This window comes from Neodiprion pinetum, chromosome 2 (genome assembly GCF_021155775.2).
Source record: "Neodiprion pinetum isolate iyNeoPine1 chromosome 2, iyNeoPine1.2, whole genome shotgun sequence".
Lineage (NCBI taxonomy): Eukaryota > Metazoa > Arthropoda > Insecta > Hymenoptera > Diprionidae > Neodiprion > Neodiprion pinetum.
In genome coordinates this window covers 29299631-29319028 of record NC_060233.1, presented here as the reverse complement: position 1 = coordinate 29319028, position 19398 = coordinate 29299631, and the positions used below count along the sequence as shown (strand labels likewise).

At 38.0% G+C, this 19398-nt stretch overlaps 1 protein-coding gene across 10 annotated transcripts in view; it reads right to left on the bottom strand.

Annotated features, from left to right (window-relative positions):
* LOC124211531 (uncharacterized protein DDB_G0287625) overlaps positions 1–19398 on the bottom strand; it is a 183185-nt gene that overhangs the window by 27482 nt on the left and 136305 nt on the right. For 5 of the 10 annotated variants that reach the window (XR_011176304.1, XM_069133261.1, XM_046610675.2 and 2 more), the window contains 3 exons: positions 14923–15197; positions 14525–14838; positions 2950–3009 (listed from right to left, as the gene is read on the bottom strand). Coding sequence is in view for 8 of the 10 variants with exons in the window: in XM_069133261.1 (XP_068989362.1) it covers positions 2950–3009; positions 14525–14838; positions 14923–15197 (649 nt within the window). In the remaining 2 variants the exon portion in view is untranslated. The remainder of the gene's footprint in view (positions 1–2949; positions 3010–14524; positions 14839–14922; positions 15198–19398) is intronic. The other 5 variants (XR_011176305.1, XM_069133264.1, XM_069133262.1 and 2 more) reach the window with 4 other exon arrangements.

Genomic DNA, 19398 nt, shown 5'->3' with positions numbered 1-19398 from the left:
TACGTATACCTATAGTGAATGGGTAGGCAGTCTGAGCAGCCCTTGCGTCAAATTATCTCGTTTAAAAAGAAAGAAAGAAAGAAAGAAAGAAATAAAGAAAGAAAGAGGTAGCGCAACTAAAGCGGGGTCCACTTCTCCCTTGAATGCATCTTTCCCCGACTCGAATATTTAAGCTTATTTCACTTCCTCGTTATACTTTTTTACAGCCGTTCTTTACGTTCCTACGTTAACGAGGTACGATGATATTTTCACCAAGGCAGCGACCATTCAACGTCTCCGTGTGTTCGGAAATCGCGTTGCAGAGAGACTTGCATTTTTTTTCTTTCTTGCCAGAGAGGCAAGGTACTTTACGCCAGTGCATTCTTGTGATAAAGTAATTTTCTAATCTACTACGATTTCGGACTTTCGTCTTACGTGAAAAAAGCTGCGCGTGTATTGTTACGCTAATCGAGAATTGGCGTAGCGATAATTTCTACACACAAGTATATAAACGGTTACAATCTACACCATGACCGCAGGAAAATATCATGTCTTATCGTGTAAGGGAAACCACCGGTTTCCTTGAATGTGGTAAAAAAAATACTTTCCCTTCATCCTTGCAGCTCTCACATAATTGCAAAGAACCGTATCCTGGTTTTTAAAACCACCTATTGAGAAACGGCAAACAGTCCGGCCGCAGGAAAAAGTTTCCACCGGATATGAGTGGTCAGTTAGAAAAAAAAAAAAAAAAAAAATAGCCTTCCCGACGGTTTTGTTACTATTAAATGCAATAATCTGAAATTTTTCGTTTCAAATTGAATTTATATTGAAAATGTGTTTTATTCTTTTTTGTAACTTTTTCGTAACAGTAGGCGTAATATAAAAAATCAAACGAAAATCGTCGAATAGTCTAAACTTTGAAAGTCCGCAATTTTTACCATTAACATTATAGAGATACCGATTCTTTGACTATAACGAGTAAATTAGGGTAACCATTACGGTTACATCACATCACGCTATTGTGCAGTCATATTTTTCTTTGTTACATTGAAACGCGAGGTGCTTGATACATGGAATTGATACCGATAAAACGATATCAGAGCGGCTGCCATAATCATTGAATTTACGTCACTGCGATACATTCGCGTGGGGGGGGGGGGGGGGGGGGGGGGGGGAGGGGGGTGGTGATAAAAAAGTGAATAATACGGCACCAATAACATTGTTATTCACCGCTGTACATGTGTAATACTCACTGTTACGTCATTAGAGCACAATTCGTATCATTTGTCTTAATTGGAGTATGTATTATAAAATAAAGAAACGCCGAATTCTTTAAATCTATCCTTTACATAACTAGAACATTAATGATTTGGTTTGCTGTCACGTAAGAAAACGTATTTTCTCTCTATTATTTTTCTTCTCTTTTAGTCAAACTGTTGCGTTTTCACAAATACTTGAACTTTCGTTGAGACTGCTTTATATGTACATTTATAAATTCCGTCGAATAAAACATGAATAAAAATAACGAATGGTTAGAGCACTGTTATTTTCAATTAGACTTTCAATCGGCATAAGTGAGAAAATTTAGCATAGCAGCACCTCGAATAAACATGTACCGGTATAAATAAGTGAAAAAAAAAAAAAAAAACATTCATCTATGAAAAAAAAATTTTTCATCATTTTTCAATTTCGAAAGTATAATACCAAAAATTGGCCAACTTATGATAGTAGACGCGAGGTGCGAGCGCGTAAAGCTTGAAGGAACACGTTGGCGTTCCTAGTAAGAGGTCCGTTACAGAAATAACTATGTAATATTAATAGTTTAGGAATTTGAGGAGGCAACTCTGTGCAGCCGGCTTCTTACCGAGAGAGAACGACGGCGGCGTCGCGTCGCGTCGCAACATTCGAGAGAAGTCAGAGACGACCCCGAGGGGAGGATTTCAAAGATATTTTCAAACGCACCAATGCCTCGTCGTCCTCGCCTTAGATGTAAATCTAATCTCTCTAACACTTACCGAGAATATGCCATCGGATTAAGAAAAAACAACGTTTCTTTTTTTTTCTTTTCTTTTTTTGTTCTATCCTTTTTTTTTGTTTTTACAAGCACCCTCGTACATCCGTACGAGAAATTATAGAGTACCTACGTGCATACGAACAATGCAGGAGTAGTATATGTCGGAAGACGAAGAAGTACGATCGATATGAATTAATCGATGCGATATGTCTACGGAGCGAGATTTGAGTGAATGAAAATTGATTACACGCGAAAGAGAGAACCGTGAAATTATGTAGTGCCGACTAACGCCGAGAAAGATGCGTAGGCATTTAACGATCTTCCAAACGGATATAGAACGCCCCGCAAACATCGGAGAGGTTTTTAACATACTAATTTTAACTCACGCATTTTTATTCCACGAATGACGTAACGACGTTCTTTCGAATTTTCAATTCAAAACTAAATCACGTATTCGTAACGTCAATAATGAAACAATTATTTCGCACGATTAATGAGGATCGTTAGGAAGAAAATTAATCGTGTAGCACGAGAATGACACGATTTTGGTTCTTTTGTCTTCTTCAAACAACGCATACGCCATACGACTATGTCATTGACTCTTAGATCTCTGAGTGCAGGGTGTTGAGAATGTGAAAACTTTACCAAATTTCCACATCTCCCAAACATAAATAGATATATATATATACATATATACATATAATATATTAGGTTGATTCTCGTTCTCTCTCTGGGGTGCACTGGACTAAAAATACTAATATTATCACAGGAAATTCTCAAGGCACCGCACAGTCACCTTTATACAAACACGCACACGCGCACATATGCATATATATAGTGTTACGAAGTAGCGATAATAATTTCCGACGCAGTGCATAAATTCATAATGGTTTTTTTCCGTCCTGCAGTAACCGGGCGTGTCTTATCAAATGAATCCATATTAAACTTAAACTTACCAGGATAATGTCCCGACGGTGAGATATCCTTGGCTACCTTGTTGTCCTTGCTGTTACCTCCTGTAACATCGAAGAGAAAGAAACGTCGTGTTGTTCTGTAATACTTGTTACTTTTTTCAATTTTTTTTTTCTTCCTTCCATTCAAAGAAAACTATATAAACTTTTCTTTTGTTACGTGATAGAATGTTAGCTTATGGTTATTAGAGATAGTTGAAATCGAGCAATGCAATTTTATTATTAGACAGTATGCGAAGGAGAGAAGAACCTTGACTGAAAGACGCGATAAGAACAAGAGAGAGAAAAAAAGAATAATATGAAAATCACTGCATTAGATCGTAATTCTGCCGCACTCTCGATAACGTTATACATATGTCTACGAACTGTATACCTATATATAAACGAATGAGTAAATAATAATAAGGAGAGAATAAAATGAAATAAAAACAGACGGATAAGAAGGAGTAAAAAGATTAGACTCGGGGTCCGGCGATAAGGATCAGCTTTTCGCCCGATTAAGGTATGTATATGAATTATATCTAATCGTCAGTTAATCGTTACTCTTCGTTATCTTCACATACAGACATTCCGGTTTTCAAAGATTACATTTTTACGCCCGAACGTTTATCGAGTCCAAGTATTGAACTTTGGCGAAACTCTACGGCGATCTGACTCAACAATCGGGGCAATTCATATTTTGTCGCTGTTTGTTGTTTTCCGGAACGGTTCTGCGTTAATTTTTTCAACCGCGTATAGTCGTATGTACACAAAGTTACGTATGTACAAAACGTGCAACAAAACACTGGCTTGTTTTTATCATATCAGAGAGCTGCCTCAGCTGAAGCGTCTCGCGGAAGCTGGCAGCGCGTCCCCCCGACTCTGATAGCAACACCAAAGTGTAATTATTTATGAACATGTGTACGCATGACGTATGAGTATACATGTATAACCGCAACTGATAACGGTAAGAAAGAAAACATGTAAAAATGCGTCTAAACGAGAACACGCAACAGACGATCAGGCGTCACCGCGTTACCGATTACTGTATTGAAGCGTGTGTGTATATATATATATATATATATGATGTATATTATAAATGTGTACACACAGGCATGTACACATTGTGCATATTGATTTGAGGCGACGAAATTTCATTTCAATTGCAGCTTTATATACGTAGACGAAATCTAAATCAAGTATTTAAACGAGAAAAAGATAAGGATGTTCGTCATATTTATACCCGAGACGATATTTTTGGACGTCCAATTTTAGAATGTTACGGATCTGGTATGTCGGAGAGTTTTTTGAAAATGAGATGCTGATACTTGATTCATTTATTTATTTTTATTTTCTTTTTTTTTTTGTCGTTCGCCAACTTGGCAAGCGATACTGCTGTTTAATAGGACAATGATTGGACGTAGTTTAATTCGTGTAATCTTAATTAACCGTATTATAGTTGACCAATTTGTCGCCGCTATTCGTTCTTCGCTTTTAACTTTGTTTTTTGTCTTATTTTTTCTCCGCAGATGTAACCATTTACATTTTTTTTTACCCGCCAGTAAACGAATTATTTTCCAATATACGTAAGAGCCTGACGATTTTCAGCTAGTACGAAATTATAACAAGTCCTTTTTCATCTCTTTCCGCATCTTAATTATCGTGTTATAGCTTTGAAAAATGAATCACAGCAGTTTTGAATACGCTAAGTTATCGTTATTTCCGCTCTATCGCGGGACGATGCATCAACTGAGAATAATACATGTACTAGAAACTTAGCATCCGGTGTATTCGGGGAAGTACACTTGTATAACGAAATTACAACAACAACACGACCAGTAATTGTATACGGAATGATAAGAAAAGTAGATAATTGATAAAATGTCGTTATCCAAACGTTAAAACATCAATAGAAGCAGACGATATTACACAGTCATGCGATTAACGATGACAGTTTTTCAAACATTATTTTTAATATATCGTAAGAAAAAAATTATCTGCTAATTTTCTGAATTTTTTCACAATCTCATCTCGTTTGTATACCTTGGCTTATTGTTAGGTCATCGCCCGGCAGTCTGCAGTCAGTCGTTCGATTAAATGGTAATAAGCACCTTTCGATCTCACACGCTAAAACGTTGACCGTCAATTGTAAAGCCATTAATTTTCCATCGATATTACATGTATTTTCCCCGACGTGATATCGAATCGACGAAAAGTGCAATGCAGGGAACATTTGATTGATTGATGATCGGTAAAAAGGGAGAGAATTTGGCAAATTCGAAAGAAATTCCATAAGTATGAAATAACGAAGAGAAAATGCATTCCGGATCGGTTCTTTCTTTCGGCGTTAAACGGTTTGTTGAAATAATTTTTCAACCTTACGATTAACTTGTGTTCAATATTATATTCGGAGATTCATAATTCTTGATGTTTAACTAGCACGAATCATAGACTGCAACAGGTATAGAGATATACACATACAACCGGGGTACATATATACAGGTATATACGTATATCGTACACGAATGATGGAATCGTTTCAGTTACAAATACCGGTCTACCCGATTACCTACATAACGTTTTATGGAAGTATACCGAGTAACATTCATCCGCCATAAGTATGCCTATGTGTGTTCACAGTCCGTTGATCGTCGAAGAAAAAACTAAAGTCTTGATCGGTAAAACTTTTGATTCGAATATCGGATTTTGGAATTGAATGTAGAGAGCTGCTTTTACGAGTCAAGGTAAAAAAGTATTTCAATTCGTTCGCGCTGTAATTTAAATTGTATTTCAAGAATACAGAAGCATATTTTAGAAAGTAAAAAATCAATCAAAAAGTAAACCTAATATATAATCGTTGTAAAATTCGATCTAGTTTATCGCTTACTGCAGATAATTACGGATAAAATGTACATTATATAGAAATGGAAAAACTGCGTTTTTCCTGCTTGATTTCAACGGTTAAGAAATCGAATTATTTGAATTTGAGCGTGATGGGGAAATTGAAAAAAAATTTCACACCCATTGCACAACTGCGGTAACGAGATTCGCCTAATTTGGAAGGAAATGATTGACCGAATGACTGAATCATTGTCAGTTTAAAACGGAAAGCCCCGCAGCTATATTCGAATGTCTCTGACTTGCATACCTATTTATGTGTACATACGCATACATATACATATATACCTGTGTGCATAGCTGCGGATATCGCGAAACCGAACCATTTCTGTCAAGTCATTAGTATAGATGTGGAAAGAGATTGTTTTAGGCCAAGGACTCTACTATAGCCGAGAATACAACACGGTAGTAAACTCTTCGCGTTACTACAATATTTCTATGACCGGTTTTTCTTTTTTCGAATTTCCAAGTGGGCAGAAATTACAATTATATCACAGTTAATACAAAAAAGGGGTATATAAATCGATGTTTGTCGTGAATCGAGAAACTATACGCGGCTCTGCCACAAAGCAGACTCTGCCGAATTATATATGTATACGTATACGTATAATACAAATATTTTTAGATTACGGTAGAAACACGGGATTTCGAAGTCGTACCATTACGTTATACTCTCGACCTCACCTCTATTCATAGATTCGACAACGAAGCTGCCCCGAAACTTCTTCCGGAGGAACTTTATTCAAATCCCTGGAGCCGTGTAAAAACGAATTTCTACATCTTGCTGCACGCTTCGTTCATCCGTTGTGTATAATAAAAACACTAACAATAATACAAGTATTTAAATGATAATGCAGCGATTTGGGAAGTTAACGATTTAATCGACCGACGACATGCACGAATTTCCAACTTCCTGCGATACTTTCACCATTAATCGTATAGTATTATGAATAAATATGAGATAAAAAAAAAAAAAAAAAAAAAACATACTATTTTCGATTCAACACGGTGAATTTTCTACAGACATCCTTACGGATCGTTGGAGAAATAAAAATACCTATGTTTTATTTACGTCGAGGGTTCGGCGAAACCTTAACGCCACCCAAGGGCTGCTGGGGCTCCTGTTGCCCTCGACGCAAATCAATAAGATTTAACCCGGCAGCTCAACCACCAGAGGGTGTGGTTCGCCCTTAGAATAAGGGTGCCATCAAAAAGTAGGGAAATCTTGAAATTCTCACTGCTCGAAATCGTTATAGCGTATCGCAGACGTACATGTATACGTTCGATGGGTTATGCCGAATGAAAGAAACGTGAAATCATGATTTTATCTTCCACTTAATTACCCCGTGTCAAATTATTTTCGATAAAATTCAAGTATAGAAGAATTTTGTCCCGTGTCGAAAATTATATATTTCTCTTTTTGTCTTCCTCGATTTAACTTTGATACGAGATTGCGTGCAGTTGAAAAGAAAGATTTAAAAATGCTTCACTTATAGAAAGTGTGCTCGGAGCAAAACTCGACCTCCTTAAAACGTAGCGAAGAATTTTGTCGAAAGAATTGACCGAATTTGATTCATTCAGCTGAGTGAAATAGGAACGGCGGCAGGTGATGTGCGATAATGTGTATTTATGTACGTGTTCAAAGTGGAACAGTAAGTATCAGCGTCACTGATTCACGGTTCGAAAGAAGGACAAGGTCGGTGAACACGTTATGCTTATAAGTATGTGTTATGTGCCAAAGTAAGCAGATCCTTTGAAGCCATGATAAATTGATCGATTTCAAGATAGAGAGTTAGAGGAATTAAAAATCTCCAAGAGTGTGCACGGCGCGCGGATTCAACGCAACTCGAAAACCCGTAATTACCATTATAATGTCGCTGATACACGAACATGTGCGTTTAACAAAAATCCGCCCATTTTGGTAGATTTTAATCGAGCGAAAACACGCAAATTTCTCATGTGAAAGTATCAGTAGTAAATGGTTTTCTCAGATTTTTACTTTTCACTAACTCTTCGTCACAACTGCACTGAGAAAAATTTCATTTGCTATAGTAACTAGAAAAATTCTAGAATTACGAAAAACGAGGTACGCCTAACCATTTTGCGCTATCGTTGATCCTTATTTGGTAATTGCAACGCAAAATCAGTTTTTGTGGTTTACTCTACTTTTTTAGTTAAACAAGGCTTTAACGTCAATTTATTATTGCAAAAGCATAAAATTTTCGCAACGGTTGCAAGAAAATATAGCAACAGCGATCGTAATGAGAAAGAATAGTAACGGATACTAGAAGACTAATTTTCATTTTCTACCAAGAACTATATTTTTCAATTGTGGTAAGAAATAAAAATAGTCAAGGACTGAGCGGTAACCGGAACTAAAAATTTCTGTCAGTGTACCGTCCGTACATATTTGAATGTTTTTCAATTTTCCAAGTCATCGCCGCAGGTCGGAAACGCCCCCTTGCTTCATACACTATATATCGTTCAAAACTCTAATCGCTGTCCGTAGAATAACGGAAACTCGTTAAAAAAAAAAAAAAAATACGGTAAGAAATAAGTTGTCAGATAATCGTCAGTGTTTAACAGCTAACTGATTAAACGTTAGTCACGAGTCGAATCATTTCGAAACATTATTGTTTGTTCTCGACGATTCCGGGACATGGTTTCGGGACGCTAATGAATTCTACAAAAATCCTTATCTCTATTACACAGAGTTGTCCAAACTGTGAATAAATCTGTACGATTTCAGGAAGTTTCGTTCTCGTCATTTACTCCGAAGATTCCGGTGTTTCAGAAAATAATAATTTTCCAGCAGAAGCCGCACATGGTTCAGGACCGATAGTACATTCCCATTTACGCGTGATAATTTAACGTCGTCTGATCGGTCCAGACTGCGTATAACTGTAAACTTACAGACGTAAGTACGAGAGTGTGAGAATCGCGGAGACGTAAACTGGTGGTAAACGACGATTGCATCTCCTGGCCGTGTACAACACGTATACGAGGTTCTTATAACCGGCGGGCACTGGTCAGCCTTATCGAGGAGTGAACGGCTGCGGCACATATATCGCGTCATATGTAAACGTTCACCTCTCGCCGCCGACAAGAACAAACTATTTGCAATTGATGTTATTCGCATCGAGACGAGGAGGTTAACGTTATACGTATGATAAACACGTGCATCATGTGTCTGCAGGCACGCGTTATACGCGCGAACAAAGTGCAAAACGATTTGTAAAAATCATTTCAATCATTTCCCACGCCCTCATGTAAATTTGAATTTCATTGAAATTAATTCTCCGTCAGATGTACGTATACCCCCGTTGACACTGACGCGAGATTTGATTTTCGTCTCGTGCACACTGTTGAAAAAAGATTCTTATGATTGGTGAAAAAGTGTAGAATTCTTCGATCACCCTCGTCGAGGTGAAAAAATTTCATATCGAACAAAGCCTTCGAAGGAAATTTTCCATGTTGAAAAAAAACATCGATGCATTAAAGCGTTCGGCAATACGTAAAAATCAAAGTGTCGCGTTAGTTAATTGATGATTTCGATTTCGTGAAAAATGTCATATCATTTTCACGATAAAGACAAAATTGTTGATAATCTTCAAACCAGCTTGTAGCTCAGTATTTGTAAAAGCCTTCGTATTCCGGACTCTGTATGACACGTACTTTCTACATTCACGTGCCATATTAAATCTGTTTTCGGTAGGGTACAAAGTGCGCAGTAGCAGGACAGATACTTGAAAAGAACGATATCCAGGCTTATCCTTGCCTCTCTCCAAGAAACCTCCGGTATATAACGTACATTTCGCTTGGAAAATCCCTGCGTATCCGTAGACATCTGAGCACCGAGTATTCGTCGAGAGTTGGAATCCTCGAGAAAGATTGTGAGTTTGAAATCGAGTCTCCGAATGAACGCGCAAAAGCGAGAATCGGTCAGCACGGACGGCACGGACAGCCTTGTCGCCTGCATTTCGTCGTTTTAACGTCTGCTGCATGTAAGCGTCGTACGGCGCGAACAAGGAGACATATTAATGCATGCAGGAAACGTCCGCGTGTGTCGATTGCGGGTAAAACGCGTGGACGCATGCGTGTGCGTGTATGTACGTACAACGCGAGTTCCGAGAATCGATATCACGTACAACGCGGGAGAACCTAGCCCGTGACGTTGGAGACGCCGCGCCGGAGGCGTCGCGACGTCCGGAGCATCGTGAACTACGCCAAGCCGTCACCTGTTGTCGTAAAACGGATGTCCGAAGGGCAAAAAGACATGGACGAATACATGTAGATGATAAATGAATAAATGCGTTAGGGAAGGGAAGAATATCGAATATTAATTGGGACGTTAACGCTCCGAAGTTCGTTAAAATGTCGTCTTTAATCGGCGCTAATAGTTGACCGAGAATGGTTTTCAGAGAAAATGAAAATGACTGTTGATAGGGAAATGACATGGTATATAGAATAAGCTTTATAGAGAGCCCGAATCTCTTTTTTGTGTTTTCCACACAAAGAAAATAACAATATAGATATATCATATATCTATTATATTTAATGATATATTTGATTTGTCTGCAAACTGATTACAGTCAAGTTACAAGTACGTTAAACGTATATAATGCATAACGTTAATGCTTCTAACAATACTCAAGTAACAAAAATGATTGAAATTTGGAGAAATCAATGACGTGCCTTACGAAAATAAAAAATAAAAGATATCGTTTCAGATCAGTTAATCCATTGTCCGGAGGTGTTGATCGATTGCCGCGAATTAAAAAGAAATAAATGAACAAATCGAAGATTAGAAAAAGAAAGAGAAAAAAAAGAAAAACTAAAATTATGATGTGTCCGTAGGTGACCGCAAGATGGCAAGTTTCGAGAGCGAGTATTAGATATCGTTCTGACATTCTATAAATAAAACGTTGATAAGACAAGCGCATTGTGTGGTTGAAAAATATTGTTCGTACGAACAATTATGTATATAATAATACAATACGATACGATACATAGTGCAGCGGCGAACGGTATAAATCTACATATCGATAGTACAAAAGAGACACAGAGAATCCTCCGTCTATTCTTCGCGACGTAAATTTTATTGCTACTAATCCGTAGGGACTCGTCTTTCGGCGATTTTTGTACACGAACAAAAATACCCCTTACGTTACACGTTACACATTCGTATACGATTCGTTAGGTTTGTCGATCAAACGAGCCAAGAATCTAACGAATTCAAAAAATCTTCAAATCAAAATGGAAGCAGAAAAACCCACAATATACATTTCTATAAATTATTGTCAAACTTTACTTTTTTTTTCTCGTGATTATACACGTAGCCACAGTTATATTGGGGGAAAAAATAACGGAAATAACAAATCAAATACAAAGATAAAAAAGCACGATGCGTATTGCTTCGAACTAGGTTCAAAAACCTTGATTTGCACATGAGTACATACGACATAGGTATATTCATACACACAATCTAACGTAAGATGTTGTCAATATTTCTAAAGTCGTTTCAAAACACAGGTTCGTGTGGTGTTGTTTTTTCTACTTTTTCTTTTTTTGTGCTTCTACTTCGTAGCTTTTTTTTCCATCCGACGACCAACAAATATACCGGTATTTCAACTTGAGTGCCGCTATTCGCCGAAGTCGTCGTCAAGTCGGTACTTGCACAAAGTATAATACGCATACACACGGGGAGTGAGTACCTTGGCATGCAAGAGTAACGGAGGTACCATTAAAATACAATATACCATACCAATACCAATTCTCGTCGACGAGAAAAGGACAGTTATTTACACAGCGTATGGCTTGTGTTCAATGGATACCTCAGGAACCATAAAACCGTTGTAGATACTTTTAAACGTACAACGATAAAAAACATTCCCAACATTTTTCTACCGCGGCAGGCTCTCGTCAGGATGTGTTAACTTCCACCCGTTCCACGGGACCACGCGTTTTTCTTTCCCTTTCTGTTTTTTATCCGTTTTTATTTATTTATTTTTTTTTACTTCTCTACGACGACGCGTCAAGTACTTATTTTTCTCGTCTACTCTCTCGTGTTTTCTTCCTTTTCGTTTGCGTCGAGATAAAATTAATTCCATCGTACGGCGAGAGACCCTCGGCAGCAGCATACTGCGAAAGAGTCCTTGTCCGCTGTCGCTGTTTCAAGGTCGCTCACGGTCAGCGGAGGTTAGTTCAACAAACGATCGTCCAGATGTCACCACCCGACGGTGGTGATAATTTCACACTGACGTCACGATAACTGCATACAAGTTAGACATTCCTAGTATAGGAATTATGCGTCATGCGGGGGATTAGATGACAAAAGTCGAAGCGACGTGTTAAGCGTTGCAAAGGGTGATAACCTAAATCTAATTAGCAACGATTAATGAGTAGTGAAAAAGGTAAGAAGGACGTGTGGGTAGATCGTTGAAATACCGACTGAAAACTTGTGGCCCAGAGTAGTTTCAGGTAGATTCGTAGTACGGTGATAAGTCAGATCATTGAGTTCATTCTACGAGCTACTGTCGATAAAAAAGATTGTTACATCATTCTTGTAGACATCTATTGTTGATAATTGAAAAGAAAAAAACACATGCGGCAAGTAAGGAATTATTATCGTCATTACCTCACAAGATTTAAATATAATTCGAAAGGCCTTCTTCCGCTGTGAATCTCTTTTCAAGAAAAATAACCATCAAGTTATTAATCTTCACTTACTTTTACCAAAAATTTTACTTTTAGCATGCAAAGTCCCGAGACCGAGCGAAATTTCCTTTCATTGTAAATACAGAAAGAAAAAGGAGGGGAAACTTACTGAATAATCAGAGGTCATGATAGCTAGAAAACTTAGTAGAGGTGAAACTGTCAGAAATTTTATAGGATAGAAAGTTGCAAAAAATAATGTAGAAATGCTGTAGCGTCGTAAGTAGTCCCGAACTTATAATCGGTGTAATAAAGCTTCATGCAGTAAATTTGTGAGTAACTGGTCCGATTACTGATGCAGAACCTTGTTTCAAATTGAAAGTGAGAAGAGGCCTGTCATAGATGTTGTTAGCTCATTATCATGGGAGGCGAAAGTTCTTATTTGTTTACTGATAGTTAAATGAGTGAAGAATTAGTACAGTTATGTATACTATGCATATGCCTACATATCCGTATACGTAAAGTAAGATTATGCCACGAAAGGTCACATAGGAGATAGCGAGATAGACTTATTTGTTTTTACTCATTGTCAAGAATTTACATTACGATTTGAAAATGGTCGGAAAGAGAAAAAAAAGCACACGCGCATACACGCAAAGAAACAATTTATAGTTGGAATCGATATGTGACGGCTGGAATTTCGTCAGGGTCAATTTATTTCGCGGAATTGAATGTTCATATGGAAAATATGAAGTAAAGAGGAAAGCGCTGATTGAAAAAATCTTAATGTTTCGAGATATTACAGAATTACTTTTGTTTCGTAAGTAAGAATCCCATACGAAATACCCAATGATTACCTATTAAAAAAGAAGTGTTGGTAAGTTTTTTTCTTCATACTCGTATCTCTTCGAGAGCTTGTGAATGTTATACAATTTCCAAATGAATTCAGGTCCCGAACTGACTCTGGTGTCGTAAGAAATGATTGTATGACATTCAAGTATCTCGCTTACGGTTCAGTATTGCGAAATATCGATTAGCGGAAAACTGATACATTTCACCCTGTACGAATTTCCTCAACGTCGTGATACAAGAATTGAACGAACGAATAAACGAACGAACGAACGAGACACTCAATAATAGCGTAGACGTGTAAATAATTTCTTCGCTTTTCCTGTGTTGGGAAAGAGTTCAAAAATTTATTCTAACCCATATATTGAGAAAAAGTTTCTGATTTTCTTTGTTCAGTTCGTTTTCTTTTTCATTTTTTGCTTCTTTTTTCTTCTTGTGACGGAAAATGGAAACACTGATTCAGACTGAGAATTTACAATAGTTTAGGAATAACTATAGTCTTAAAATTCGTCGGAATACAGTGGTATTTGAATAAAATATTAAATCAAGGAGGAAGCCTTGATAAATCCAGAAAAATACTAGAAATCTCTGAGGATTGGTAGTAAAATCCTCGAAAATTGAAGTTTCAATATCAATACTTGTAAGATTCTGAAGAATTCAATCAACCGTCGACGTGATTCGTAGATCAAAAAAGATCAGACGCAATTCTGTAAACTTGAATAAAGTTTCATGTAAATTAAGGGAATTCGAAGTTAAACAAATCCTGTGATTTTATTGAAACAGGAAAAGGTTCACGAACTCACGGTGAGTTTTTTTCAACGAAAACATATCAGCGATATTGAATTTTTGAAATGCTCACCGACGAGAAGTTGAAAATTCCAGAAACTGTGGTTCAATGTGGCGGGTGTAAAATGATCGCCATGTAAAAGCATAGCTCTCCGATGTTTGAACAATTTCCGGATAAAGCGATACAAGCGAGAACAAGTCGTAACGTCTAAAATAATATTGAGTATCAGATAGTAGACACGAGTCGCGAAGTTCAAATATTACTTTATACTCTTCGACTCCCGTTGAATATTTGCAACGTATACAAGTATAAAAAGAAATCGATATGATGTTCGTAAATCTTCTTTGTTTCTTTCCGTATAACTTTGAAGAGCGCACAAATATCGGCGCTTACCTTTCTTGATGAGCAAGCTAGTGACCCTCCGTAAAGCTTCGCGGGTGCTGGAGGCAGAGCTGTGCTTACTTTGGCCGAAGTATTTATTTGGCGTAATGTTCGTCGGCAGAGTAAGAGGCTTCCTCTGCTGTTCTCCACCACCCGGCAAACGAGCGTCGTAGAGGTTGTTCAGCCTTTCGAGATGCTCGATGGACGCGGGTCGCGGCTGATTTCCCTTCCTCGTAGGATACCAGCCTCTGTTCGGTCCTCCGGCCAGTCTCAGCAGCTCCGTACCGATTATGGCCTGTTCGAGGCCAACGTTGTTTCTCCTGTACCTTAGAATCGAATTCCCCAATGAAATTTAGCTCACCTCTGCGTCGTAAATATAGTCAAAATCTTCGAATTTTTCCGCATCTCACCCAGTAGTCGCGGTCGTTGGGGCGTACCATCCGGGCTGACGACGCGTTTGTTGCCCAGGGTTTCCGGCGTGCTGCGGAGTCCGAGGAATGTCGCTGCCTCTGGCGAAAACCGGAGTTTCCGGGAGGGAGCACGACGTCTGCATACCGGAAACCGTCGTTCCGGCACTCGGGGAAGGACAAGACGGTTCCGCGGACGGTGAATGCCACTTTGCAAAGGGTCTCCGCCTCGACGGACCCGGCAAATCGGTGGGCAGAGTTCTCCGCTCCACAGGAACCTTCGTAAAGAAAGAAAGAAAAGGACGGAAATTAGTGAAGAAAATATCGAGCAAGTCATCTTTCGTATCTTCGTTGCGCTTATTTTCTTCCATTCGCAAGATAAATTCGATCGAACCGGCAAGAAAGAATAAGTCTCAATCATTCTAAATTCGTCCCCGATTCTAATACTATTTTTCACGGTAGTTAATACTGATTTACTTAAATTACTCACACCAGTATAATCTCGGTAATTACGTCGACGAGATAATTATTAAGTTAGAATAGTGAAAACAGACTTGAAGATTCTTATTCGATGAGTACAACAATTACTCCAAAATTTCGAATTTTCCAACAAATCTCAACGAATAAATTTTTGAATGATGGTAATAATGATAATATAGTCACGAGATCAGTTCGAAGGTAAAAAAGTAGAGAAATCCACAAGTTATCTTTTGGACGGAGAAAAAGGTGTACTCGATTCGAGTCGATTTTCCAAGTGAAATAACTCGGTGGAAATGCACAGCGGTGCGGCTTCAACTATCGACAAACTCTGGCTAGAGGTTCTGAGCCACGAAGCCGGTTTAATGTAAGCCCTGCAGTATAGTGGCTGATACAACCTCTTTCTGTAAATCTGCGACAGTTTAAACTATCAGTTTTTAACACGAGATTTTCCTCTCTTCGGTTTATTTATTCGTCCGCATCATTTCGCATAATGTACAGTATATTTGTATATCTTTATTCACGTGCCTACATTACTCGCTATTCGCGGCAAGGCAATCCCCACCTTTACGTTGCCATTAAAATTAGAAAAATAGAGCCATACTTCACGCGGATAAGCCAGGAAAATCCTCCACAGATGACAGTATTACAGCTATACATGCCCGGGCGTATCATTGCTCTTCCTCTTTATACGCGGGATGCAGAAATGCATTTCTACCGTATACACTGCACGTTGCGCGTATGGTCAATGGGCTATTCAATGTGTGTAATACGTATATGTATATATTACGTATATATACGTATATCAGTTTCATTTTGGCAAAGTTTTCCCCAGCTCGGACGGCTTTCCGTTTCTGTGTACAAGTATGGCTGTGCGTATAGCTCGTTCGCTCGCTCGGTTGGTTTAACATCAAGTTAGTACGAATTTGGTACGGGAAAAGCTTCGCCGCGCCTTGACGTAAGCGTAACTTCCATTATTGGATTAAAAATGTTAACCGAGCTCTTTGCAATATCCGATATTGCGAATGAAATAGGTGCAGCACTACCATCGCCGTCGGTAGTCGGTACGTGCATCAATATCGATTATGTATGGTTATAATGGATGGTGATGTATTATTTGCACGAGTGCGTGAGTGTGTGTGGAGGTGCAGAGGTCGAGTATAGTCAACCTATTTTTTCCATCGTTTTTCAATATTCTTTCCATTTCAATTGAACTACCATGTGCAGAGCTTTTATCCTTTTTTTTCCCTCCCGTTTCCTCGATGCTTCACGTTTCACTGAAATCAACAGATGTTATTTCTGTGCGTATGATATCTCTCTTTGAGAAAGAGATACAGTATACGAATTCTATATGTTGAAACGCGCTCTTACGCGTGAATTTGTTTTCTTTTTCTTTTTTGCACACTCGTAAATTATCATATGAAATGGCTTAATCCGGCGGTAAATCGTAAAAGACCAACAAAATTCTCACGGAGGTTTTATTCTTACTTGAACAATTTTCAGAAGTAGGAAAAATCCGCATTTCCATAGCAAGGTATCGTATAATAAGTACGCCAAATTTTGAAATCGATTTAACTCCAACCAAGAGAACATTTTTCTGTTTCCTTTTTCTTAAATGTTTTCCGTGTGTATTGAATGATACAATATTAGACTTCTACATGTAGCTAATAATTGTATTTTCAACAACACATATGTCGAAACTGAGTCAATATTACTTTCACATCTTCTAACTAATCTGCAACGCGATATCGAAATATAAATTTATACCCTTATACCCTTGAATAAACTACAAGGTAAATATCGCAAGTCAAATATCACTGGCAATTTTTCCAGACATCGAAAGAGAAAATGTAACTCCGTTTCCCGTTCCATAAGTTTTTTCTAAGGTAAACGTTTTGGACGCTCATAAAAGTGAAAAATATAATATTGAACGGGTAAAAAGAAATGAAAAAGAAAGAAACAATGTGCGCCGAAATAAAAAAAAACTTACTGCAGAGCTGTTAAACTTTTCAATACAACCAATCACTCGATTTGGTATTCGTCGCAGTATGGATAATCAATGAACAACTTATAGAACGATTTTATTCTTTGTTCCAATTTGCTCTCCCGAAATCTCCTACGTTTCATTTCATTGGATATATTAGTTATAATAATAATAATAACAATAATAATTTACTACAAATGAAACGAGCCATTTTAACGAACTTACGAAAGCTTTTATACCTTTCAATACATACTATACAAAAGGGTAGACAAGGATAAAAGTTTAGCAAAAAGGTAAAGTGGAATAGGTATAACGAGAATTGTATAATAAAAGTTTATCTTTGTTAATTTGATTCGAAGGTACGTACGAGTACGACGATCTCTTTACGTACATACCTATATGTGTACAGAGAGAGAGAGAGAGAGAGAGATATTCAATCTATTTAATTTTCTTTCGGCGCAATCTATATCTACTTATATATCTCACCCGTACACGTATAAAATCCGCTCAAGTTTACCCCCACGACAAACGATATGAATTTGATAGATTACTCAATAATTCCATCAATCTATAAAACAAACTTCAAGACATATTTAATCGAGTTTCCCAAATCTCGGGATTAAACTTGTACCTCGAGTTTCTGAACAGTTGTAACGTTATACCCCCAAGAAGTCGGGGTTTTTTCTTTCTTTATTCTTTTCATTGGAAAATTTTTATTCGACGAATCAATAAAATGCTTTAATATAAACGTAAAAACTCTGAAGATTACTCTCGGAGATATTTATACTGCACTTTTATATCTCTTTATACGCGAAAAATGAAGACAACAGGCGCGTCAAAACAGCAGCAGCAGCAGCAGCAGCAGCAACGACGACGACGCGATGGTGAAACATGGATAAGTATTACATGCGTGTAGAGGGTGTATCGTAGAGGTACGATGCTAATTCATAATTTAGAAGATAGGGTGGCGTGTAGACGCAGGGCAATGTTTTATTTATCATTACAGCCAAGCACACTCGTATCCCCCGCCCCGCTGTTTTTATCCCTCCCGAGACAATCAAGCACGCGAGCCTTCGATGCGATTTCATGTTACACGATAATGTTCGTGAATGCATTTCCCTACCGGCTAACTTGTTTTCGGGGTCCCGAACAATCAAAATGCGAGTTAAATTCTGTACGAATTGTGTGACGATGCATCCTACTCTCTCACGTCAGATGCATAGCCGGTCATTGTCACATAACTCGTATAGAATCGAACTCGCGTTTTGTTTCGTACCTAAAACAAGTTAGTCCGAAGGGGAGTGCATTAGTGAACAATACCGTACATAAATAGGTATATAAATCCGATCTAATACGACACGGGAATTTCCTAACGTCTTTCCAGGACATTTGTAGTTTATTTTTATTCTGATTTTTTCTTCACGTTAGAAAAATGAGAATGATAAGAAAAAGAAAAAGAAAATTAGATTTCCGAATGGGTCGATATATGCGACATCTTTTAGATGTGTTTTATTCAGTTGCGGACGTTTCCCTTGAGCCAGCACATACATACATATATCTCTCTTCCCCTTTCTTTTTCCCAGTGTCCTACTTTGAACGTCCCTTTTCCTTCCGACTTCTGATTTAGACTCCTGCACCGAATCTCTTTTTTTGTATTCATCTCTTTTTTTATTCCCTTTCCCATGTATACACGTATATTCTCGGGCGTGTAAAAGTGGATCGGGGAATTGGAGAGACGGCCGTTTTGTTGCTGTATCTAGATGGCAGATACCGAGAGAAGGATCCTTCGTCGTATATACGGTACGGGAAGACTATACCCGCCGTCACACATCCAAGGGGGACGAAAAATAAATTGCCGAGGAATGATTTCTGCCTTGGTATCTACACATACACACGTACGTACGTAGGTATGTACACAACTGTGCGTACACATAAATTTATTTATTTTTCAAAACAAATCTCACTCGGCGTCGTCTTTAATTCTCGGTATTTTTGTTCTCTGTCCATTCCCGTACAAC